At 40.9% G+C, this 26,138-nt stretch overlaps 3 protein-coding genes and 1 long non-coding RNA gene across 20 annotated transcripts; 2 read left to right on the plus strand and 2 right to left on the minus strand.

The window, feature by feature from the left end:
• Positions 1-8,882: 8,882 nt before the first annotated feature.
• Positions 8,883-9,729, minus strand: LOC149988004 (uncharacterized). The gene is made up of 2 exons (XM_090254637.1): positions 9,468-9,729; positions 8,883-9,353 (listed from the first exon to the last, which is right to left on the minus strand). Exons 1-2 carry the CDS (start codon positions 9,727-9,729, stop codon positions 9,232-9,234), a joined length of 384 nt encoding a protein of 127 aa, XP_090110763.1. The 3' UTR covers positions 8,883-9,231.
• Positions 9,730-10,107: 378 nt separating this feature from the next.
• LOC149988005 (uncharacterized) lies at positions 10,108-11,577 on the plus strand. The gene is made up of 2 exons (XR_016505716.1): positions 10,108-10,670; positions 10,881-11,577. It is a non-coding gene; the product is annotated as an uncharacterized LOC149988005 (long non-coding RNA).
• LOC112289388 (uncharacterized) lies at positions 10,887-14,569 on the minus strand. 3 transcript variants are annotated; one of them, XM_073537551.2, is made up of 5 exons: positions 13,239-14,569; positions 12,510-13,098; positions 12,277-12,340; positions 11,213-11,371; positions 10,887-11,027 (listed from the first exon to the last, which is right to left on the minus strand). In XM_073537551.2, exons 1-5 carry the CDS (start codon positions 13,303-13,305, stop codon positions 11,004-11,006), a joined length of 903 nt encoding a protein of 300 aa, XP_073393652.1. In that variant the 5' UTR covers positions 13,306-14,569; the 3' UTR covers positions 10,887-11,003. The 3 variants fall into 3 exon arrangements, with proteins under 3 accessions (XP_073393652.1, XP_024390323.1, XP_090110762.1); XM_024534555.3 differs by lacking the exons at positions 10,887-11,027; positions 11,213-11,371 and having other exon boundaries at positions 11,800-12,340; positions 13,239-13,338; positions 13,654-14,541; XM_090254636.1 differs by lacking the exons at positions 10,887-11,027; positions 11,213-11,371 and having other exon boundaries at positions 11,800-12,340; positions 13,239-14,541.
• Positions 14,570-17,138: 2,569 nt separating this feature from the next.
• Positions 17,139-25,389, plus strand: LOC112290012 (uncharacterized). 15 transcript variants are annotated; one of them, XR_002972030.3, is made up of 25 exons: positions 17,139-17,273; positions 17,510-17,624; positions 17,733-17,842; positions 18,277-18,441; positions 18,579-18,806; positions 18,959-19,063; positions 19,218-19,364; positions 19,539-19,778; positions 19,935-20,045; positions 20,193-20,344; positions 20,469-20,622; positions 20,918-21,034; positions 21,219-21,344; positions 21,533-21,616; positions 21,887-21,999; positions 22,231-22,321; positions 22,474-22,662; positions 22,908-22,963; positions 23,041-23,139; positions 23,235-23,327; positions 23,572-23,688; positions 23,917-24,009; positions 24,168-24,239; positions 24,527-24,613; positions 24,833-25,389. XR_002972030.3 is itself a non-coding variant. In XM_024535870.3 (25 exons), exons 1-25 carry the CDS (start codon positions 17,145-17,147, stop codon positions 24,843-24,845), a joined length of 3,018 nt encoding a protein of 1,005 aa, XP_024391638.1. In that variant the 5' UTR covers positions 17,139-17,144; the 3' UTR covers positions 24,846-25,389. The 15 variants fall into 15 exon arrangements, 8 of the variants coding, with proteins under 8 accessions (XP_024391638.1, XP_024391636.1, XP_024391639.1 ...); XM_024535870.3 differs by having other exon boundaries at positions 23,052-23,139; positions 24,810-25,389; XM_024535868.3 differs by having other exon boundaries at positions 23,052-23,139.
• The last annotated feature ends 749 nt before the right edge of the window (positions 25,390-26,138 follow it).

Genomic DNA, 26,138 nt, shown 5'->3' on the forward strand with positions numbered 1-26,138 from the left:
AAAGCTTCTTGAGCTACTTCTATTAACTAGGAAGCTTCTAGAAGGTTCCAGAGGCTTCCTTTCTAGAAGATTCTAAAAACTTCTCGAGCTACTTCTATTAACTAGGAAGCTTCTAGAAAGTTCCAAGGGATTCCTTTCTAGAAGCTTCTAGAAACTTCTCTTCTAGAAGGTTCCAGAGACTTCCTTTCTAGAAGCTTCTAGAAACTTCTCTCTAAAAGGTTCCAAAGGCTTCTCTTCTAGAAGGTTCTAGAGGCTTGTTTTCTAGAAGGTTCTAAAAAATTCTCTTTAGAAAGTTCTAAGGAATATGTCCCTAACATCACCCCCTCCTTTAGCTTCGAGGTCTCTGAGAAGCAATGTTGTTGATCAGTACCAACGCAAGAAAATGAAGATCTGTCGCATAACTTTTGCTATGAACTCCAACTGTTGTTCACGAGGCAAGTGATTCATCGACCCTTGAAGCCAACGGTAGTGGCCCACGCCTTCGATTTCTGACCAAGCATGAACTTCCGTGTCCTCATTGTAAAATTGTCCTGCAAACACGCCTTCTGGTTGACCATCGTAAGCAGGCTTGATCTCAAATACGATCACCAGTGATCGGTTACTCGGTATCCTCCGTCGTCGTCGTGGTACATGTAGTTCTTCATCTCGGGGTCGCCTTCGTGAGCTACTCGATTGCGATACTCTGACTGGCATAGTATCTATCTCTTGGCTATCCATATCAAAAGACCAAACTACGATCTATCTTGGAGAAAATAACTACATCAACTATGAATTTTGCTGATGCTCTCCCCTTTTCTTATATTGTTGGGAGAACAAGCTTCAAAAAGAAGCTATCATCGAATTGATTTAGGTTTATCGAGATGTCGTTGATGAAACTCTTGTACCTTTTGTGGCGCATTCGCAAGATTTTCAGCTGGCTTCCACGTTTGCTCATTAATATCATAGCCGCACCAATGAACAAGATATTCTAACTTTCCCCACCTTCGCCGTGAATCCAATACCTTTTCAACCTCGTATTCTTCGTGGTTCTCGATTTCAATACTAGGTAGCGGACATTGCATTCTTCCAGGAAAAGATGACTCTCGATAAGGTTCCAACAGAGAAACATGAAAGACTGGATGTACCTTCATAGAAGCCGGTAACTCCAACCGGTATGCCATTGGATAAATTTGCTTCTGGATGATAAATGGTCCCAATCTTCGATAGTCCAACTTATCACATGGTCGCTTGGTCTTGATATTTCGTCGAAGAAGCCAGGCTTTGTTTCCAACTTTGAAAGTAGGTGCTGGATTCCGAAATCTATCTGCAGACGTCTTATAGGATTCTTGAGCGGATTGTAATTGAAGCTTCAACATAGTTTGAAGCTCTGATAGTTGCTTCGCAAATCCTTCAGCTGCTGGATTGTTATTTGTTGACGGACTCAATAAATCAAGCTTCGGATGATACCCATAGTTGGAAAAGAATGGTGTTTGTTGAGTCGACACATGGAGGGTGTTGTTATATGCAAACTCGGCTAGCGGTAGATATGCAGTCCAATCGTCTTGCTGATAGTTGATGCTGCATCGTAAGTACTGCTCCAAGACTTGGTTCACCCATTCCGTTTGGCCATCAGTTTGAGGATGGAAAGCTGAAGAAAGCTTGATATCCACCTTCAATATCCCAAAGAGAGATCTCCAAAACTTTGACACAAACTGGGTACCTCGATCTGATATGATATCATCTAGTAGTCCATGATATCGATACACATTATTGAGAAAGAGTCTTGCTGTGACTTCACTGGACGATGTCTTCTTACAAGGAACAAAGTGTGCCATCTTCGTAAGCCGATCTACCACGACAAAGATGCTGTCAAATGAGTTTGATGATGGCAAGTCCATGATGAAGTCCATAGAAATTGAAGACCATGGTCGACGTGGAATTGGCAATGGCTGTAGAAGTCCATAAGGGCGATGCCGAGGATTCTTAGATCTTGAACAGATGTCACAAGAGAGGACAAAATCTTTCACATCCTTCCACATTTGGGGCCACCAAAAATCTCGGGAAATAAGCTCCAAGGTCTTGTTGAATCCAAAATGTCCCGCAGCTAGAAAATCATGGCGAGATTGAAGAACTCGGAGTCGTGCTAGTCCTTTTGGAATGTACAATCGCTCTTCAAAGTATAAAAGATCTCCCTCCACCTTGAACTTGTCGTCATTGGTACGTTGCTTGATATCAATGGCTACTGAATCTTTAATGGTCATAGCACGTACCTGGTTTAGGAAGTCAGCATCAAATGATACAATAGTAGCACAAAGTTGAAATCTCTCTGGCTTCAATAACGTTGTACATTGTTGATCAAACGCTGCTTCTCCAGCCTTTGGTGTAAGATACGATCTCCTTGATAAAGCATCGGATAGTCCTTGCTGCCTTCCAGATCGATAAGTGATAACAAAATCGAATCTAGATAGCGATATATTCTACCGAGCTTGACGCCGATTTAAAACTCGAGCCCTCATGAAATACTCCAAATTCTTGTGATCCATATATACGGTTACTGGATGTGCAGCTCCTTCAAAAAAGTGACGCCATTCTTCGAAAGAATCCACTATAGCAAGAAGTTCCTTATCGTGGATCTCATAATTGATTTCAGCAGCAGAGAACTTCCGAGAATAGAATGCAACTGGATGGAGCTTCTTATCTTCACTCATTTGTGAAAGCACATCTCCGAAAGCAAAATTTGAAGCATCAGTTTCTAAATAGAAGGCCTTTGTAAAGTCTGGATGTACCAAAATTGGAGCTGTAGTAAATGCTGTCTTCAAATCTTGAAACGCCTTCCCCGCCAAAAGTCCCCATTCCAACTTATCCTTGCATGTTAATCCAATGAGAGGAGCAACAACTTGAGAATAATTCTTGATGAAGATCCGATAGAAGTTAGCAAAACCAAGAAAGCATTGTACGTCTCTAACCGTCTTTGGAACCTCCAAAGACATGATTGCTTCTACTTTCTTGGGGCCTATCTTCAAACCTTCTGTAGTCGCAATGAACTCCAAAAATTCCATCTCCGTCTAGTGAAATAAACACTTTTCTAATTTGGCATATAGTCCTCGCTTGCGTAGTTTCTCCAAGACCAAACGAACATGCTCTTCATGCTCTTCCTCATTTTTAGAGAATATTAGAATATCGTCCAAGTAGATGACAACAACATCGTCGAGGTGTTCTCGAAAGATGTCATTCATCATATGTTAGAAAACCGCTGGAGCATTGGTAAGACCAAAAGGCATGACATTATATTCGAAATGACCATACCTTGTACGGAATGCTGTCTTCTACTCATCTCCTTCCTTGATTCGTACGAGATTATAAGCTCCCCTTAGATCAATTTTTGTAAAGATCTTCACACGTCCAAGTTGTTCTAAGAGACTAGAAATCAAGGGTAATGGGTAACGATTTTTCTTTGTTACCTTGTTGAGGCCTCGATAGTCCACACACATCCGTAATGATCCATCTTGCTTCTTCACAAATAAGATGGGTGCTCCAGCTGATGATTTTGAATGACGAATGAAGTTCTTGGCTAGATTCTCATCGATGTACTTTTGTAACTCTGCCAACTCCGTTTGCGATAGATTCTAGAGTGGGCCAAAAGGTGGTTGTGCTCCTTCTTGCAAGTCTATGGCACAATCATATGGTCGATGTTTCGGTAGTATGTCGGCGTTCTTCTTTTGAAACACGTCTTCAAAATCTTTATATTGCTCCGGTATACTTACTGTTGAGATCTTCTCCTCGGTAGTTGAAGCCGCATAAATGACAAATGGAGTGCCTTCCTTAGATGATCTTATGAACGCTCTTACTTCAATGAATAAGGATTTCTTTTTTCGAGGTTTTTTACTAGGTTTTTTCTTGGGTGGTTTTGTGGGAAAAGTCATCTTCCGCAACCTCCAATCTATCAATGGATTATGTTTTTCCAACCAAGAAAGACCAAGAATAATAGGATTTGATGAGGTTCTAATAATATTAAAAATAATATGACTACTATGTTCTTTAAACGTTACTTCTATAGGTTTTGATTCATGGGTGATGCTACTAGACAATAAAGGTCGCCCATCTATGACCTCAACATGAACAGGTTTTGATTTTTGTACTAAAGGGAGCTTATGACGCTTTGCAAATTCTTCGTCTAAAAAACAAGCAGATGCTCTTGAGTCTAGTAGTACTAAGGTTCTCAATTTTTGAGGGCCGATAAACAGAGGGATTGTAAAACAAAGTGCAGGTTGGGCAGAAAGAAAGGAACCTGATTGTTGTTGGGATATTTCATTGTCCAGCCGCACGGTTCCTACTGTGGCTGGGCATCCTTGTTTTCCTGAACAAATACTCCCCTAGTCTTGACTATGCCTCGATTTTGCTTTTTGGGGTAGTTTCCAACTTTGTGGCCTTCTCCACCGCAATACAAGCATAAATTTTCCTCCATACGTCGCTTTTATTCTTCTATAGTAAGAGATTTGATACGTACCGCATTAATTTGCATGTCTTCCACCTCTGAATACGAATTCACACCGCTTGCCGACATAGTTGGAGCATGGCAAATTGTATGTTGTCTTGAGCATTGGTCTTGGCGACGTTGGAATAGGCGATTATCGCACTTCACAGCTTGGCTAATAGCTTCATTGAGTGTTCGTGGATCAGGAAGAGTTAACAGCAAATCCTTCACATCATCTCTTAAACCCCAATAGAATTGACTCATCAACGCTTCTTCATCCCAATTGATGTCGCATACTAATTGCCTGAAATCCGAAGTATAGATTGATGTAGAACGCATCCCTTGTCGTAGCGACCGGAGCTTTGTTGTAGCCCATCGAACCTTATCGTGTTCATCAAATGCTTCCGCAAATGCTTCCAAAAAGGTTTCGAAGTTGTTTAATATGGATGATCGTTTCTCAAACAAAAGAGCAAACCATGATAGAGCATGTCCCGTAAGTAAGGTTCCAACAAGCCCAACACGTGACTCCTCCGTTAGATATCGTTCGGGCTGTAAAACTGTTATCAACCTGATTTGATTGACGAATCCTCGAAACTTGGAATGTGTTCCATCAAACTTATCTGGAAGGCTAACTCGAGGCTCCTTATGTTGTAGAACTAGTGGTTCTTCTCGAACCTGAGATAAAGTTGTTTCTCTAAGTGCCAAAATTTGAGGCTGGTGTAGTTTAGATTGTGCTATCCCAGATACTCCATCATTATGAAGCCTTGCCACCACTCCTTCAATCTCTGCAGTTCTTTGTGATAACGTAGCGAGGGCATTCATAATAGCATCTAAATTAGACTCCAAACTTTCTGTCATACTAATGTCTTGACCTCCGGCCATTCTAAAAGAAGGACAAAAATGACCCTATAAGAGGTAATATTGGTTTATAGGAGGATAATCCACAACCTATAAAACGCCTTAAGAATTTCAAGAAGAGGGGTAATCCACTCTCTCCAAGAAGAATAAGACTCCAATATTGTAACACAAGAAGTATCAGTTTAGAGGAGGGTAATCCGCAACCTCTAAAAAATGCTAGTATACCTTCAAGTAGAGGGATAATCCACACTCTACTAAGAAAGAACTAGCTCTGATATCTCAAGTTAGTGTAGTTTCGACAAACTGTCATGGACACAAAATACAGACTTGAAATCTAACAAGAAGTTCAAGAAGAAATGACAGAACTAGATTAAACAGATGAGTATAAGAACAACACCAGAAAGGTGAGCTAGAACTCCAAGAGATGTGTTGTCGAGACTGAAGAACTCTTCAGCCTCAATCCCTATATATATTCCTACTTAGGAAGCTTCTCGAGCTACTTCTATTAACTAGGAAGCTTCTAGAAGGTTCCAGAGGCTTCCTTTCTAGAAGGTTCTAGAAACTTCTCGAGCTACTTCTATTAACCAGGAAGCTTCTAGAAAGTTTCAGGGGATTCCTTTCTAGAAGCTTCTAAAAACTTCTCTTCTAGAAGATTCCAGAGACTTCCTTTCTAGAAGCTTCTAGAAACTTCTCTCTAAAAGGTTCCAGAGGCTTCTCTTCTAGAAGGTTCTAGAGGCTTGTTTTCTAGAAGGTTCTAGAAACTTCTCTCTAGAAAGTTCTAAGGAATATGTCCCTAACAGGTAGCATGTCGACATTCTTCTTTTGAAACACGTCTTCAAAATCCTTATATTGCTCTAATATATTTGTTGTCAAAATCTTCTCTCTGCTAGTTGGAGTAACATAAATAATAAACGGTGTACCTTCCTTGGACGATGTTACAAACACTCTTGTTCTAATAAATAAGGGTTTTTTGATTCGAGATCTTCTAACAGGCTTACTCTCAAAATGTTCTATAGGAAATGTCATCCTTGGTAACTTCCAATCTACGGATGGATTATGCATTTGTAACCAAGAAAGACCAAGAATAACAGGATTTGATGGGGTTTTAATAATATTGAAAATAATATAACTATTATGGTTTTTAAACGTCACCTCTATAGGTTTTGATTCATAGGTGACACTACTAGACAATAAAGGTCGTCCATCTATTACTTCTACGTGAACGGGTTTAGATTTTCATATTAGAGGAATCTCGTGACGCTTAGCAAATTCTTCATCTAAAAAGCAAGCAAATGCTTTTGAATCTAATAATGCTAAGGTTTTTAGTTTCTGAAGGCTAAAAGATAGGGAAATGGTAAAGCAATGGGCAGACTAAGCGGAAAGAGAGGAACCTGATTGTTGTTGTGGTATTAAATTGTCCAACCGTGCGGTCTCTATTGTGGTTGGACATCCTTGTTTTCCTGAACAAACGTACCTCTAGTCTTGACGATGCGTCCATTTTGCTTCTTGGGACAATTTTCAGCTCTATGGCCTTCTTCACTATAATACAAGCATAGTCCTTCCTCCATACGTCACTTTTTTTCTTCTATAGTTAGGGATTTAACACGTACCGCGTCAATTTACATGTCTTCCACTTTTGAATGTGAATTCAGGCTACTTGTTGACATAATTGGAGCGTGGTGAGCCATATGTTGTCTTCAGCATTGATTTTGGCAACGTTGGAACAAACGATTATTGCACTTCACAGCTTGGCTAATGGCTTCGTTGAGCATTCGTAGATCAGAAAGAGATAATAACAAATCCTTCATGTCGTCTCTCAAATCCTAATAAAATTGATTCATCAATGCTTCTTCATCCCAGTTGATGTTGTATGCTAATTGTGTGAAATCTGATGCGTAGATTGACGCAAAGCGTGCCCCTTGTCGTAGCAACCGGATCTTTGTTGTAGTCCATCGTGCCTTATCATGTTCGACAAATGCTTCCACAAACGCTTCCAAAATATTTTTGAAGTTGTTCAAAATTGATGATCTTTTCTCAAACAAAGGAACAAACCATGATAGAGCTTGCTTCGTGAGCAAAGTTCCAACCAGTCCAACACATGATTCCTCCGTCAAATAGCGTTCGAGTTATAAAGCTGTTATCAATCTAATTTGATTGACAAAACCTCGAAATTTGAAACATGTACCATCGAACTTGTCTAGAAGGCTAATTTGGGACTCCTTTTGTTGTAAAATCAATGGTCCTTGTTGAACTAGAGGCAAAGTTGCTTCTCTTGGTGCTAAAGCTTGAGGCTGGTGAATCCTCAATTGTGCCATCCTAGATGTTCCATCAGTATGAAGTCTTGCAATGATTCCTTCAATCTCTACAGTTCTTTGAAATAACGTAGCAAGAGCATTCATAATGGCATCCAACTTGGAGTCCAAACTTTCAATCATACTAATATCTTGACCTCCGGCCATTCTAAGAGAAGGAAAGAAATGACTCTACAAGAAGGTAGTATTGGTTTAGAGAAAGGTACTCCGCAACCTCTAAAACACCTTAGAACCTTCAAAAAGAGGGGTAATCCACTCTCTCCAAGAAAGATAAGACTCCAATATTATAATAGAAGAAATATCAGTTTAGAGGAGGGTAATCCGCAACCTCTAAAATGCCAGCACGTTGGCTAATGGCTAATCTACATTCTAACAAGAAAGAATTAGCTTTGATATGAAAGATGAATTTAGTCTCGATAAACTATCACAAATTTAGAATACTGACTGGAAATCTAAAGAAGAAACTGAAGAACAATCGGCAAGAACTAGATTAATCGGATGAGTACAAGAATAATACTAGAGAGGTGAACTAGAGCTCCAAGAGGTGTATTGTTGAGACTGAGGATTTCCTCAGTTTCGGCTCCTTTATATACTATAAGCTAGGAAGCTTCTCAAGTAGCTTCCACAAACTAGGAAGCTTCTCAATCAGCTTCCATACGCTAAGAAACTTCTCAAGCAGCTTCCACGAGCTTGAAAACTTCTCAAGTAGCTTCTACAAACTACAAAGCTTCTCTAGAACCTTCTAGAATCTTCTACAACTTCCTAGTGTATGTCCTTAACATAGGTATTAAGAAATTTCTCAAGAAGTTTTTATATTGCTTGGAGACTAAGCAAAGTTAAGATCTTTCTTGTACAACTTCTTTAATCTTTCCATATCTTTTTAAAATCTATTAAAATCTTTTTAAAATCTTTTAGAACATTTTAAAATATTCTAAAAATATTTCTAGAATTTTCTACTAAAATATTTTGAAAACCTTTTATAACCTTCTATTGAAATATTCTAAAAATATTTCTAAAATCTTCTTATTAAATGTCCATAATAGCTACAATGAGAAGATTTACCTTGACTTTGTTCAACCATGTTAAAATCTCCACTAACTTTCTAACAACTATCTCTTGGTAATTCAACTATTAATTCTTGTTATAATATGCACCTTTCATTTGGACAGTTGAATGCATACAAATTGAGTATCTTTAAATCTTTGCATGCTAATCCACACAATCTAATCCAAATTGCCCTATTATGCACAATAATTCCATAGTTGATAACCTGAGAGGTGAATTTATTGCTCATACGTGTGCACATATCCCCTCTGCCTGGGCCTTCTGAACCATCCACATTATAACCTGGGACTGCTTCTGTTGACTATTGTCCACATTGTGCCCAAATAGATTTGCCTTAATGCTTGAATGCGATTTCCAGTTCTGTATCCCATCCCAAACTAGTATCTAAGGCAATGTAGGAACGGGGCTATGTAGAAACGGGGCTATGAAAAGATATCAGTATTTGCATCCGAAGCTAGTACCTTCTCTATACTTGCCTCAATTTCGTTAGCCACGCCATAAAACTGCCACGGTAAGCGCTTCAGGGTTTAACTATGTCGGAATTCACATACCTTTCCTCGTGCTCGGGTCGAAATCCAGTGACCACATTTGGAATATGCACATTATCTCCTCCGATTTGTATGGGGTGAGGGCGAGTAATTGCCGCGCCACCTCTTTGCTGGAGGCTTTCAGGCAAAAAAAGCCACGCCTTGTGTTGTCACTTGCCACGACTAATCCACTGCCAAGATGAGAGTAGAGATTGGCCAACCAAGCAGCAAAGGCCAGGGGAGTTAGCTTACCGCCAAGAAAGCTGGCTACAACAATGTAGTCCTCCAGAAACTCCTCTTCTGTTGCTACGATTTCTTTCGACACGTGAATACGTTTCCTCGCGCTTTTAATGAGAAATCCCGCATAGTTTCTCGTGAATCCTTCTGGCAGAGTCTCCTCTAGTTGCGGTTTGGTAGGATTAAGTGTTAAACCCTCACATTGTCTCCGAATTGCGTTGGTGGTGTCCCTATCCGCATCCAGAGGGGGCATGCAGTGTGACGGAACGAACAGCATGTGCGTACGAGTGGGCCATTTAAAATCCTAATTTAACCCTAAGTTCCTTGTCTAGTGCTAAGTGTTGTCGCGGTTTCCAGCCGAGCAACCAACGAAGACAACCCTTGAACAAACTCTAGCGCAACAAGAAACTGAAACTGAGTAGTTGATGAGTCAATCGCGCACACAAGAGCTAAACGATTGCGGCTAGCCGTCTGGATTACAACCTTCAATCGTCATAGTTTCTTGCCTTGATTCACCTACCCGGAAAACGCGGAGCCATTGCTCTCCCGTCGTACTTTTTGTCTTTTGCAAAAAAAAAAAAAAAAAAAAAAAAAAAACTTCATATATATATATATATACTTCAACAATAATAATAACAAAAAGATTGAAAATAATAACAAGGAAAAGAAATGCACAGCTTGCACAGCTGACTCTCTCAAGCAAAGAATGTAGACATTGTGATCGTAATATTCTACATCATTGAAATTCTAATGCGTATGTTTGGATGTCAGTGATCAATGTCAGATTTCGAAACGCGAATAGAAAGTTCACGTGTTAATTTATCCATTTTTGGTGGTCTCGAGATGGGCGAGGACTGCGATGGCAGATGCTTGACTGAGTCCACAACAGCCATGGACACCGCCATTATCCTTTCTCTTTCTCACCGATTGCCTTGAAAGCAACGATGCACCTGCACGCTGCAATTTAAGATGGGTGGGATTTCAGACAAGGAAGAGTACAAGGGCATGCAATTGGGTCGGTGAAAATGCAATCCTCTTTCTTGAGTAGACGCTCAAATATGGGATTGTCTATTCTTAAAAATCCGCAGGATGCTGATGAATCTCCTCTCTGCTGAAGTTTTACTGTGGCCGTGACTGCGCTTGTAAACGCCGGCGGCTCTTTTGTACACGCTCCTTCATGCTTGACCGATGGAGTGCGCCATCTGGCATCCACTGAGCGTAAACACAACCCCCCTCCTCCTCCTATTTTTTTCTCTTGCTGAACTTCTACAAATTGGTGACTAGGAGTGACGAGTATGTTAATGTTGTGATTGAGTGAAAAAACTGGGTTGGATGTACGCAAGGCAATGATTCTTCGGTTTAGGTTGCAGTGCACATTAACAGCCAAGTATTCTCCATGACCAACGCTTTTTCTTGATTGGGTCCCAGCTTACTAGGTCTAACACGCTAATTCCTCAGCCGCGGACTTCACCTCCCTCCGCTCCAACTCCATCCGAGGGATGCGGCACATCTGGTAACTGTTGGGAATGGATTCTGGTCTAAAGACAAAGCTCAAGTGTGCGATGTGCATTGGGTCTGAAATTGATCAACATACACATCAGCATTCTTTGCGCAGGTTTCAAAAAAAAAACCCTCATTCAGTTAATGAGATGTGCCCTTCATTTGCTCCTACGTGTCAGCACTGGTATGTGACATGCCAACACTTTTGCTCAACTGCCGCATTCTTTAGTTTGATACGACTAATCAAAGAACTTGCTTACAAACGAATTGGAGCTGCATTGGATCATTCGAAAATTCTGGACCAACTGATGGACTGACTGGAGGGCCAGACCGCCGAATGTGCGGCTCCAGTCGTCAAGTATCCCCAGGTCGTTAGGAAAAACAGAGGGTCGGAGTTGTTGCAGTGCGTTATTGAAGTCCTGTAAAACAACCATAAAATCGGGAGGTCATTTCAACGGCATATCTGCAGAGAGCCAGAGACGGTCCAACATGGAAGCAATTTTACAGACGTTTCTATGATGTGATAATGCAAATTAGTGTTGTATAGACATACTATACGAGATAAATAAGAATTGCATCACGTATGTGACAAGGGTGCTTCTGAACTTACTACTTTCTAATTCAATCCTATTTTGCAGTGTCGTTTCCACTTGGTGCACGTAGCACAGAATCGGGACCTGTACAAAACTAAGCTGAGGAACCATTTGCTCCTCATATTGGGATTGTTGGGGAGCCATGCGTAGAATTTGAAATTGACATCGTAAATCCCTTTATACAAGAATAACAGAAATACGCGTAAAGTCTCTCAAGCCAATCAAAGTACTGGAAATTGAAACTCGTGTCGATGTGAAAGTGCCTCATGTGGAGGGTAACCATAACACCCTCGCAAGTTTGGACATCTATCTTCAGATTTCCTGTTTGAGTTGTTTCTACAGATCAAAAATACCAACTGCACTAAATGTTAAATAACTGAATGGATATCCTAAATAGAGTATTTATTTGTGAGCGACAAATGTACTCCAGCATTCCGAAGTTCGTGATCGGACACCTGAGGTGGATTTAAGGGATCCAAGCCCTGCAAGGCTGCCATAGACCTAAGTGAATCAACATGACGGCCTACATGCGTGTCAATAAGTGGATTGTAAAATGGACGCCTTTCAAGATCACCTGCAACTGCATAACTAGGACCTCCTTGCTGATGTTGATCTGCCAGATTTTGCCGATTTTGGTGTTCATGCATAAGTAGTGATCCCAGGCCAGAATCAGACCCATACCTGATACCACCACCCATACTACTCCTATTATAAGGATCAGTTGACTCCACCTTTATTATTTGTTGGCCGAGCATACTGTTTCCATGCAAATCTGAATCAGAATCAACCAGATACCTACAAAGACAAGGAAAAAAGATCCGATTTAGATAGGCTACAACTGGATGGATCCATATTCTCTATGACAAAGCATTCACTGTGGAATTAGTGGTTATACAATGGAATCAATGTAACACCCAACCAGTGTCAGCTCTTATGAAGATCTTGGTCTCAGCTCATTGATTACCTCGCGTGATCAGAATATGCACCATGTGATGATCTACTGTCCTGGTAAGTCAGATTTTGTCCATGAGCAGGATCATGAAAACTCCCACCCTGATGTGATGTACTCGCACGATACTGCGGTTGTAAATGGTAATGATGGTAATCTGCCTGGCCCCCTGCATGCTGGTGTCCATAGTTCTGCTGTAAAATGGAAGAAGTGTGTTGCTGTTCCATCAAGTACAATTGCTCCCGCGCTACTACAACCTCATCTTTGAGCTTGTTGACCTGGTTCTGAAGCAAGCGGATAACCCCTAGACACCCATGCACTGGATCTTTCTCTCGAGTATCAGCCTCATACACAATTGATTTCACCGTGTCCTCACGTTTTTCTGGATCCACCTGTCGCAGTATACGCAGAATACTACTCACACCAAACAGTCTGTGCACATTAAGAAATCTCTTCGGTTGATCTGGAGGAAAATAGGGAGCTAATGGACAGTCCGTTGCACATTTGCGACGCTGATACTTGCATGCTGCGCAGGCAGCATTTGCACCAGCTGACGGTCCGGATGACGATGGCCCCGCACCTCCCGTCACAATTGACCTCTCTCCTGCAAAATAAATTAGTTTTGATAAGTCACTGCCGGGAAAGGTTTTTGCACAGAAGTTATACTAGAGTTACGACCTAAAGCCCTCTCAACATAAGTCTCTTGTGAAAGCATGACCTGCTAGGTTAGGGGTTCCGCGCAACCTGGTGGGGAGATCTTCGGAGGTGCGGTCATCTTAGAAAAATCTTCGAGCGACTTTAATCGCTGCATAGGAATTTTGGCATTCCTGTAAAAGACCTGAGTCTGCGCGTAAGAATATTAAGCGCATTACTAAAACTCAATTAAAAATGTGTGTCCTGTGTTCGGCGGGTGTTATGCTGGACAAGTCCGAAGACTTATCCCTCGCGCACGGAGAATCAAGACGCACAAGAGAGAAAACTAGATAGTCATTGAAAATGTGCAAAACAATCTCCTACTGTCAGTCATCAGGCTCTAAACTGGAGCGTTGTCTCCAACAATCCCTACACCTGCATGTGAAAACGAAGCAAATGTTGGATGGCTTATCACGGTTTATCCTAACAATGCAGGAGAAAAGTTAAAAAGAAGTTCGAGACTGACGATTCAAGCCAAGCAGCTGCCGCGTCCCCTTATTAAGCCTCAGTGTGCTCCTAGATGCGGTTCCCCTACACGATTTATCACAGCACAGACAGAACGGAAGCCAACTCGCTACACTACTTGGCTCTCACACTACCTCGATTACTTCATGAGAATAGCGAAAATCAACACTCGCGAGCGGGAGAGAATGCCGACAAATGCACATCGGAAAGAAAAAGAAAAGAAAAAAAAAAAAAAAAAACCATGTGTTCCTACAAGGTGCCTCTGAGAAAGTCTCCACATCAAACCCGTACCGCCACTAACTTCGCGCCAACTCTCATGCCGCACATCTCATCGCAACATCAACTTTCTTGCGGTTAAAATTTTTCTGCCAAACCAGCGTATATATCCGACGGTGAGCAAAGAAGGCAAAATAAATGAACCAAAGAATCAACCGACCAGTCAAGATGATAAAATTAGTATCCCCTCTCCTCTCTGGATTGTTTGCTTTCTCACTGTAGCCTACTGTTGCAGCCGCAACTGGTGAGGAACTTAAGAAAGGAAAGTTGAATGAAAATCTTCTCTCTTTCCCCCTCACTCTACCCTTCTCCCTAGCTACTCTGCCTATTCTACGACGAAGATGACGACGGCTGAGGCGGAAAAGGGAAAGATAGAGTGGGACGTGTGTGGGACTGCAGTCAAGAGCGGCCCTTCCTTCGGTGCTGTCACCGCTGGCCCGGTCTTCTCGCCATCTCTGCCTGACCGCCTTGAAAACAACCCGTACGATGTGAATATCCATATCCAGCAGCTGTTTCAGGCAGATATAAACAAGACGCAATCTTAGAAGCCAGGAAGGGGTACCGTATTACTTCTCCTCACAAAAGAACCGGCCAAAACCAAACCCCGAGACACTGACAAGCATAACTAGATTATTCTCCTGCGCAAAAAATTGGGTCTGATGTGAACAGTTCACACATTGTAGCATACAAGTGTTGGTCGGGTTCGGAGATGCGTATCTTTGTCACTTTATGGCATCTTTCGACAATAGACTATGATGATTTCTTGGATAAAAATTTGTTTAAGAACCTGTGCTGCTCTTACCGCAATGTTCCATAATCATAACGCTTTTAGATCCGTGATTATGGCTTCTGCCGCTCTAATTTTGGTGCCTTTCGGGGACACAAAACTTTTTAAATCAGTAATTCGGCGAATTCGGGCCCAGCAGCCATTCAACGAGAAAAACAATCGCTGCCCACAAGTTACAGAGGAATTTGCCTTGATGTGGAACCATGTTGCATGCATTAAGTGATCCCCACTCTCCTTTAAAATAACTTTTAATTGCAGGATCCATCATGGTATTCCCCGTTTACTATTCCTTCCATATTTAGACTTCATGCTGTGCAAATAGCCATGCTTTTTGCACACTGACAGAAGTTTGAAGTGCACATGAACAGCCAAGTATTCTCCATGATCAATGGTTTTTCCTGATTGGGTCCCAGCTTACTAGGTCTAACACGCTAACTCCTCAGCCGCGGACCTCACCTCCCTCCGCCCCAACTCCGTCCGAGGGATGCGGCACATCTGGAAACTGTTGGGAACGGATTTTGGTATAAAGACAAAGCTCAAGTGTGCGATGTGCATTGGGTCTAATATTGATCAACATACACATCAGCATTCTGGAAACGAACACACCAAGTAGTACCAAGGGGAAGGCAAATGACTGCAGAGCCATTTCGAGTGCAGTCGCCAAGTAGCCTCATCAAGATCCTGAGGTCTATTTGTTATTATAAAAGTATCAATGAACAAATGATGTCACACAGAAACAGCTGAGTGCTATCAGTCAAAGTGCTAACCTGGTGTATCACGTGAGGTACATTTATTCTTTGCACACGTTATAAGTGCAGAGACTAAAGAACAGAATCACAGATAATCATGTCAATGCCAGTAGCGAACTTCTTACAACTTTTAGTAAAGATGCCTAAGAGATCTTCCCCGATAACACTTATATAACAATGCTGAGCTAGTTCTCGGATTCTTTTTTTGAGGAACCAAAATTATAAACTGGAATTAGCAATTAGGAGGATTTGTTCACTAACGCTTCCACAACCCTCCATCTCAATCAAAAACTTAGTCTCCGATCGTCTATTAGACTAGTGTTCTCCTTCTGATTTGCGCTGCGTAGGCATGAAGAACCAGTATTAGGCCTTAACAAGAGAGGATGGATTTCTCTGTAATTTATTTCTCAGCATGCTCTCGTCCCTCGTCAGACATATCATGTGTGGAGTAAGATCTTAGTTTAATTCAGTACTTAAAACAGCCTATTTGAAAGTCATTTGGGAATGAAAGTTGCCTTCAACACTCCATAGTTTCCAGTGGACGTGCCAATTTCTGTTTTGCTGTTACAAAAGTAGCTGGTGGATGTTGATTTGGGAAAAGCATCTTAGGTTCTTCGAGACCTCCAAGGATTTCTTTTTTCATTTCTCAGGCTTTCCATTGGCTCCATAAGAATTGTTTGGTCTTTCGCGGCTGACACCGTAAGAGTCGATTTTTTCCCTCCAATTCAGAAGAGGGCAAACACTCATTATCTTTAATCTCTTTGTGATGTTACCACTTCAAAGCATATGCATAGGCATAGGCAAACAATATTGTGAACTTCATCGTTAACCATCCAGAAGAAAGTTACACCTTCAAAAGTATGGATGCATGAAGTCTTGAATACTCACAAGCACTATCAAAGATTCAGTAGATGATCAGGTTGCTGCAGCATTAACCAATGCAAACTTCAAAATTGAGAACCAAGAAAGAAGACACCAAGCAATAAACCATGATGAGGTTGTCATTTTAACTTTCGCCTGAGAAGCATTTTCAGCTACGTGCTGATCTCAGTAAGTTAGATCAGCAACAGAGACATTATAATTCAGAAACTGGATGACGTATGTATGTCCACTCTATCAAGTAATCACCGCCTTCGATGGACTTTAGACAAGAGTGCCAAGTTTTATTACTAATACGTGTCTACTTGATTGCGCAATGCCGCATACTAACGTTACTTAAAGGAGCACACCTGTCAACTAAAGTTTTTTGGGAAGCTGTTACAATTTTCTCCAGATCCTGCTTCTTAATTGGCTCAATACATGCAACGTCCTTAACTGTCTCGAATTCACACTCTAATAAATCCATGTGTCTTCTGCTCTATCGCCCTCTTCGCGAAATCAATCGAGACGATGCCAATTTTGAGATATCTCCCATTCCCAACCACGCACCTTAGCTCGTCTCCACTTGCGCACAGGCCCCCGAGATCGTGCAGAATCGTCACTGTGAAGTTAGACTTGACCAAGAAAAATACCCAATAAGAATGAGAATTGAATTTGTTGTCTTCGAAGCCAATTTGCATACGAATGCACTTAGCCCGAGGGTTTGAAAAGAAGGCATTGAAAATTACATAAAGTCTGTGGATAAAGGTGACGACGTAGATTGTGTGCCTTCCAAGGTTACCTTCTTCCAAAGCAATTGACATGGGAGAAGCCGATGAGCTTAAAGGCGCGGTAAATGAAGGATGGAACTTTGCGTGGAGATGTCGCGGTCGTTTCGCCATCGTTCAAATCGCTTCTAATCAAGCGGCGATACTCCAACTTGATGCTCCTGTAAGATTTTTTTTTTCTTTATCAAACTTGCTTTTCACTTAATAATTAGGGTGTAAATGTTATGCGCTACTTAATACTAGACCATTTTTTTGTCCACATTGAGGATGTTGTTCATGAGAGTGTCTCAGTGTCAATCAGGAAACAAATAGAATAGTAATTGTGACAATATAAACAGTGGTCACACATCATTTTCTTTTTTCTGTTTTTTGATCTGAACAATGTGTCGTTGCTTCCAGGATAGCACCAAAGTTTTGACTGTAGTGTCAGCTATAAACGGCGTGAATATGTGGAAGCAGAACTATCTGATCTGGAAATTACATGATGCGGAGATCTTTGAGCTGAACTCGCATGGTATCACAAGAAATCATATGCCCGATTATCATGCAATACATGAATTATTTGACAGAAGACCACGAAAATCTTAAGGTGATTCCGAACCCCAGTCTTTGACTTGTGCAGGACTAAAACATGTGGCAAAGATTGGCATAGCGGAAGGTGCATTCCTGGCAATCCACAACTGCTTCGTGTTCATGACTACGCAAGATGGAGTGGAGGTGTTGTCACTTCAGGTGTAACTTAAAATTAGTTTAACCTAATGTACAACAATGCTTGTGGATTAAATTTTGAAAAAATAACTCAGAATATTCAGTGCAATGAAATGTTACTCCGCAGTGTTGTATTTGAAGTTATTTGAAGCATTTGAAGCTTCCACAGGAGGAATTCCACAGTAGTACTTCCACTTCATGTGTAGCAGTTCTGCGAGTGGTTTTAGTAATTTGATACACTCACTTTTCTGGGAAAATCGCCGGCGTTTTTGCATTTATTATCTGTATGTTCGGATGATCAAATTCCGATGGCGCCCTCACAGAAACTGCATTTGTAGTTGCGGTTTGAGGTCTTAATCGGCGATCGATCCTAAACCCTAATTTTCAAAACTCTCGAAATGCAGTGAACACTCTCACTGCAGATTTCCTAAATTGGCCAGGTATTCTGTCGATTGCAGGGAGAGCATAAGCAGCTTCTGGTGGTGGATCATTTCCAGGGAAAATCCTTGCAACTTGAAGTTTGCGAGGAAGTTCTTGTTGCAGTAACCAGTGAGAACCGAATCCGTTCGTGGAAGATTGAACGGAATGAAGTAAAGCTTTCAGGACTTCCGTCTGGTCGAAAGGTGAATTAAAATGAAGAATGTGTAGACTTGATCACGTTAAATGATATGTGTCGCGATTCCGTATCGTCGAGACATTTGATCAAGGCTATGTGTGCAAGTGCTTCGATTTTGATGGAATGCCCCTGGACTTGAATCAGGTGGATCAAGTTGAGAAGATTCAGTCACTTCGGTGCAATTGTGACGGGACCAAGATTAGCTTCTTTGCAGAGTCGCCTAAGGGCGATGGAACAGAATCGAAGCTTTTTGTGTACGATGAATATTTGGATAAATTCCTCTGCTACGACTTTGGAGATAGGAGGCCAGTTTCACATTATTGGGATGACGAGGATTGTAAGCTCCTTGCGTGTCACATAATTTGCTCTGAGGTAAGTAGAGGATGCATTACAGTCACTAAATCCATTTGATGCTGCTTGTATATGGACTGATTTGATGAATTGTTATTAGCATGTAATACTCGTTGTCTCCAATTCGTAGTCGGCTTTTTCCACGAAGAGCTTAAGTAAGGAGTGGCTATTAGGAGGAGAATTCAAACGAATTGGGTGAGAAGGAGACTGCAGCGTCATTTATTTTCACCTTCTTCGTAACATCGGACTATCCGCAGGGAATTTTCGAATATGAAAAGGTATGTGCAAACGCATCGTAAGTATCTTGACTGTACTTAGAAGTGAATCTATACTTCGAGCTGAATCAGACAAAGTTTCACTCGTCAGCACATTGCTTCGTAATTCATGTGAAGTGTTTTGGAATCTCACAAGCTCGTTCCTCATACGAAGCAGATCGTGCTTCTCGACGATCAGCGTCTTCTTGTCGGAGTTTCCATCCCATATCTTATGTTTTATACTGGAGCTTCACGTCCAAGTTCTGATGAACTTGCAGCTCCTGGATCCTTCGAGATGAAAGTTTTTCGAGATTATGTTGGGCTAGTAAGTGAAAGTTTTCTTGTAGTTAACAGTGAGCTTGTAACTTATCATAATGCTAGCTGTAGCATAATATATGACCTCTAATTATGTAAACGCACTGCCGATGTCACATTTATCATATGTAACTAATCAGTCATCTTAATCGAGTTCATGATCCTCAAACATGTTGTATTACAGGAGGGTGCTGACCAGAAAACTAAGAAAGGACTGTCTTATTTCAACTACAATTTAGTCTTAGGTCCAGTTATGCTGGTGGCAGCATACCAATCCATCGCATGGATCCAAGATCATGCATTCTGGAAAGCACTTGCCGCCATTTGCGTGCAGACTAAACGAACAGATATAGCAGCCTATTGTTTTGGTCGCATGCAAGATGCCTATGGAGCCGAATTGATCGAGGAAGCTGAAAAGGAGCCGGTAAGCATTCTACGGCACTTGTGTACGCATGCCATTCTATCTTGGTATTTCTTAAAACTGATCGATGAATTCGATAATGAACTGAATGGATCCGTCATTTGGACGCAAGTGAGCCAAATTAATTTTACATGACCAATTACAGTGTTGACCTTACAGGAAGAAGATGCAAGGGTTGCAATGGTGGCGCTTCAATTAGGACAGATTGATGATGCAAAGCAACTTTACGCAAACTGTAAACGATATGATTTGGTAAACCGACTACACCAAGTAAGGAACCTGAACATGATTCTGTAATAACAAGTTTTTCTCTGCAATCTGCTTTGTATGTGTACAGAATATTCATAATTCATTATTCTACAAATCTATTGCTTGAATATTGAAGCCTTCTCTGACCTATATTCCCAAAATGTGCAGCTTTGTTGTGAATGGGAGAAGGCATTAGAAGTAGCCACAAAAAATGATCGCATCCATCTCAAAAATACACACCACTCGTACGCTAAATATCTGGAAGCAAGGGGAAATTATAAGGATGCAATTCATCATTTTGAACTTTCAGGGTCGCATAGGTGAAGCACTCTAGTTTCTATTGAGAAACCCATCCACCCTAAATATAGAAATATGACTTGATTCACTCTCAACAACTGCCGCTCTTAAGCGGTATGATCATGACATTCCTTTCGCAGAATGCAGGTATGAGGTTCCGCGCATGCTCTATGCTGCTCAGCAAGTTGAAGAGCTGCAGGATTACATTGACAACAGCTCCGACCCAGCATTGCAGCGTTGGTGGGCTCATTTTTGTGAAGCCAATGACCTTTTATCCGAAGCTATTGAGTACTATATTGCTGTATGTCAGCCTCTGTTTTTTCCTACCTGTCATTTTAACATTCGGTTGTTTTACTAACAATTGGGACAAATCCACTATTCGGTAAAAATGACTCGGCATATTATGATGACACTTGGTATAGCTCCAAAAAAATAGAATCCTCTCAGTTAAGAGAATTGTAATTAGTACGTGGGGTAGAATGTGTTGCGATGAAAACATCTCGACATATTGTTAGCGTATTGGAGCAATGACGAATTGGCTTTATGTGTAATTAATCCCCTTAAATGTTCCATGATTTCAACTTGTGATTCTGCAGGCTAGAGATACATGTTCTCTAGTTCGAGTATATTGCTATCAGAAGGATTTTGAGGCAGCTTCTGAGGTCGTGACTTCCTCTGGAGATTTTGCTGGTGCCTTTCAGTTGGCTCGTGAGGTAGAGAGTAACGAAGATACTTCAGAAATTTGGTATTGCAAGAAAGTTACGACAAATTGAGAATGTTGAGTATTTATAGTGCCTTAATGTGCATATCAAGTAGTTGCTACCCTTTTGAAGCATGTCTCTCATAGTCGTTAAAATTCGAAACTCGCGTTGAATTTGATCGAACTTGCCTCTTCAGTACGAGAAAATTGGAGACATCCTTCAGGCCATACAGTTCTTTAAGATGGCCGGAAAGTCAAGTTATGCTGCACAGCTGGCCATGAAGACTGGCATGGATAGCGAACTGCTGCCATTGTCTCTTCAGGTAAACCCCTTCGCTCCACTCCTGGAGGTTCTAGCGTAAACGACATTCAAGTCGAGAATCTCACCATTATAGAAACAAACTAATTCCTTTACGTCTACATGCAACATATTTGTTTTTTATTGCCTAACATATCGTTTGAGATTGACCTCGATTAAGTAAGAGCTGTGAATCTGGGCAACCTTCATCAGAGTTCCAGGGAGATGATGTTTGTCTCAGCAAGATACTTCCAGAAGAAAGGAATGAATGAAGAGGCTGCTCTCCTATTTCAAAAGGTTACTGAGTCCAAAATTTACTGCAAGCTAGTTCAGAAACCCTTGTTCCTTTTGTCATTTCCCTACAACGTAGTACAAATGCAAACTGCCTTCAAGATTGTCAAACTCTTTTTCAGATGTTATGTATCAGTTGCCATGACGGCATCCCGAGGTGTGCCGTAGTCGATGCGAGTGTGTGCAGGAAGGAGAAATCCACCGTATTTTCTATCACCTATAAGGATACGGTGCTGAGATGGGATGGCCTGAAAATCAGTTGTACTATATTTGCAGGGTGGAGATTTGGGAACAGCAATTGATATCTGTTTTCGTTCTCAATTATTTGATGCACTTAGGAGTATTGCTGAGGGTCTTGATGAATCGGCGGATCCCTCACTACTTACAAAGTAAGAAGCTTCACGAATGATTTTGCAAAGCTGAGCATGAGATCGTTTCTTAGGGAGAGCTTCAATCATGAAATATCAGAAAGTTTAGAATATTCTTCATCTTTTCTGTGATCGTTAAACGTAAATTCTGCTAGTATTTAGTTCTCTGAGTGCTTTCTTCTACAGATGTGTTTGTTGTGTCTTTAAATAGCCATCTGAAACAACTTGAATGATTCGGTATTGTTCTGTTAGTTGTGGAGATTATCTCTTGCAGCATAAGCAGTTTGACAAAGCAGTGAAGCTGTTTATTGCAGCCAAGCTATACCACAAGGCACTTGATGTTGTATGGTTCTTCTTTCCTTAAATAGTCGTAGGCTCCCAGATCACGAGTTAATTGTGCCTCACTCAGAATTTGTTCTAAATGTAACGCAACTGACCTACAAAACATCCTTGTCCGTTAATAACGGTCCTGCCAACTGTTGTGGTAACATGTAGTGTACAAAAGAAGGTATTACCATCACGGGGGCGATGGCGGAAGTCATATGCCCTAAAGGTGATCACAGAAAAGATGAAGAATATTCTAAACTCCTAATGCGTCTGGCAGCGTCTTGTCTCGCTCAAGGTTCTTACCACCTTGCATGTAAGAAATATACTCAAGCTGGAGATCGCGTGATGGCCACGAAGGTTACGTATCCTTCTTTGCGTTTCGTTTAGTTCGACGCTCATAATTGAGAATTCCAACCAATTACCATTGCAACCTTCTAGTCAACCATTATGTCTTAATTTAACATAAAACTCCTTGATATATCGCATGAAGCGTCCATGTGAACAGAGCTTACGCTACTCATGTCCTCTTTCACTGTACTAGAACCAAGTAAAGAATTTTCGTATGTTCCCTTGTTCGCTTTGAAGAATGTCATCCTTTTCAGGCTTTATTGAAATCTGGAGACACGGAGAGGATCATTTTCTTCGCCCATGTATCCAGGTGATTTGAACTGCATCTGGGATTGATAGATGTCTGTCTCAAACAGTCTTCACGTGCGGAATTTGACAGTTTGTTAGGCTAGCTGCAGACAGAAAGAGATTTTTGTGCTGGCTGCAAATTATTTGCAGACTCTTGATTGGCACGGCGATGCCAATCTCATGAGGATCATCGTTCAGGTATCTCACACCACCCCTCTCCTTCTGGGGAACTTGAGTACATTTTGGCAAGAATTTTCATGTTCAATGCAACAATCAAAACTCTCTTCTTTCAGATGTATACAAAAGCTGGGGACACGACATCACTAGCATCATTTTACGAAGCATGCGCTCAAATTGAGATAGACGAGTTTAGGGATTACGAGAAGGTGCGTTGTAATTTTTCTGACTTTGTCGGCAAATTGACCTACGTTCAATATGTTGTAAAATTTAAGCTCACAAATGAACCTTGATGGAGGGGCACCTTTTCTCTGGGGAAGTTTTAAAAGGCATCATTTGTGTATTAAGGTTAGTTAGGAAGGTGTTTTTTTCCAGTTCATGCGACTACCTTTAATGTATCTTGCATAGTTACCTATGTTAGGATATAATTATACCCCTTTGATAGAAGTTCAGGCACTAGGAGCCATGTCAGAAGCACTGAAGTATCTTGAAAAAACTAATAATTCCGACAAAGATGATCAAGTAAAATCATTACAGACCCGCATTTCAGAAATGGAGCACTTTGGACAGGTAAGTACATACAGCATCTTCAAACACCAACTGTTGAATAGCACCACGATTGCTTCCTTACAAAGCCCCTGTTTGTGCTTAATAGGTAGTAATCTCACAAGTCTCCTCAATTCCACAAATGGCTTCATAACACAATGAAACATTGAGGGTTACAGATCCAGTATTAATAAGAATGTTGGCGACTTTCAGTGACTAGACTTACCTTTCAATTGCATGCTTTTGTCTTAGATCCGCAAGATGGCAAAGACTGATCCCGCAGGAATGGTGAGGGCTTGTAGGGAGCTCCTCGTGCAGGTGTCTCGCAATAAGGGAAGCCCCCAGGTATTATTCATGGTCTTATGCATAAGAACTTTTGCCACTTCATACACTTTTAACATTAAAACTAAAGGCTTGATTTCTGCTGAAATGTTTCGCAACAGGCTAAATTCAGGGGTTCACTAATCTTGCTTTATCTCGTGTTATTCATTGTTGGTAAGCAGGCTGCATTGCGAGTAGGTGATTTGTATGCTCTACTTATTGAGTTCTACTTCCGTCAAAGGAATATGGAGCAGGTCGTGTAGCAATCATTTATTCATGCTTCTATCATGTGTGTTCATGTGTGATATTTTTCTTTGATGGTCTACTCATAATCTTTCTGCGTTGTATACTCATTTAATCAATGTAATTGCAAGTAAGTATTAAAATTAGAATAATTTCATCCTTGTCAAAGAAGAAACAGCAAGAAAACAATTCAGTTACTTGTTTTCAAGACACTTTGGCTTGCACCAAAATTGGATTCTAGAGTACCTCTGAAATTACTGATCATTCCTTGTGTGGAGCCCTGCATAACCACCGGCAGGCATATGAACTGATTGAGGAGATGCAATGTCAGAAAATTCCTCTAAGTCAATATATTGACCAGAGTACTGTGGAATCTATCTACAAGGTAGGATTTCAGCAGGCCACAATCATCATTTCTTTATTTTCTGGAGGTATTGACTATATGAGATGCATCGATATCTCTTGATGAGTGCAATTAACTGCAGAATATTTTCATCCGAAAAGTATTTTGCAGGATATATAGCCAGGTAGAAATTTTTTAAATTAATACCTGCATACTCTAAGCTTGAGCATGGCAACAGTGTAATCCTTCTGTTTGTTCCAGGCTCTTGGGATAGAAGCAGCAGAGGACAGCCTTAGTGAAGGCATCAGTGAAGAGATTGCCAGCCTCGATCGAACTTGATTTTCATTCCAAGGTTGTTTAGAGTAAAAGTTGAAGGTTTTCACCGGAGATGATGAAGCGCCTCAGGACTTGGAATGTAATTGTCGGACCTCAGAGTGATTTCTTGACATTAAAACAGCTTTTTAGCAAAGTATGACCAAGAACCATGGAACTGAATCCAATGATGGCAATTGGATAAGCCATTTTGTTAAATGACTCATAGCTGTAAGGTCCAGTGTGTTGTGAGAGTCATCGAAAGTATAAATATCAATGCAGGAGTTCAATGGCAGTAGGCAGTAATTTTTCGGGCATGAACTTCTCTAGCTGATCCCATAGTTTGGGGCTGTTACCAATCTACCATGCAATGACTGAGATCTTGCTCTCTGCAAACATATAGTAACCTCCAATCTGAACCTGCTTCACGTTCATGTGAAGACTAAAGAGCGGGCTAGGCAATGTAACTTTTCCTTGAAACGGCACGAAGAAATTGTAGCTTGCTATTGTGTGTGTCAGGTTCGGAGACAAAGTTGCCCAATCAGGATCAAAAACCAAGTTGACCGAACTTTGTACTAGAACGTATTACAAGTCTTGACTAACCGTTACACACAGCATTTCTGGCTTCAAGAAGATAGTGATATGCTGAGTTCCGGATCCTTGAGTTGATCTGCATTTTTACTGACAGGCTAGACACTGTTCAGCTCTGCGTACTTATTCCTCTGAACTCATAGATGTAACCTCGTGACGGGTATACACCAAGTTCGATACATAGTTTCGGATCACCTCACTCTTGGGGCGTCTATGTCCACCAGCTTTCGATGCTTGGATGGAGCTATGTAAATTGCAACTAATTGTTACATGGACGCTTTGTATTTTTATTGTAGGAATATTGACACATTCATTTTGGTATAAGAATGTGTAATGAAGTTTAGAAACTTGCATTGAAGGAACCAACTTGTAAGTGAGTTGGTTATATACATGGTGGCTACTTGAGGGCTATTTTACTTTTGAGGCTAACAATGTTCTTAACTATGTGGCAGTACCATTGTCATATAGTAACATGGCCATTACTTGAAAGAAGAGAGGAAATATTTTATTACACAGAAGTTTAAATGAAAATATTTGATCAAATTATCTTAATAATATAAATTATAGACAAAGAGGTAGTAAAAATTAATAAATGCTAATATTGCCTTTTTGTAGAAGAGATCTATATTTACTTTATAGGAGCATAAATGAGACAAATAAAAAT

The sequence above is a fragment of the Physcomitrium patens genome, chromosome 12 (assembly GCF_059467195.1).
Source record: "Physcomitrium patens ecotype Gransden chromosome 12, ASM5946719v1, whole genome shotgun sequence".
Classification (NCBI taxonomy): Eukaryota; Viridiplantae; Streptophyta; class Bryopsida; order Funariales; family Funariaceae; genus Physcomitrium; species Physcomitrium patens.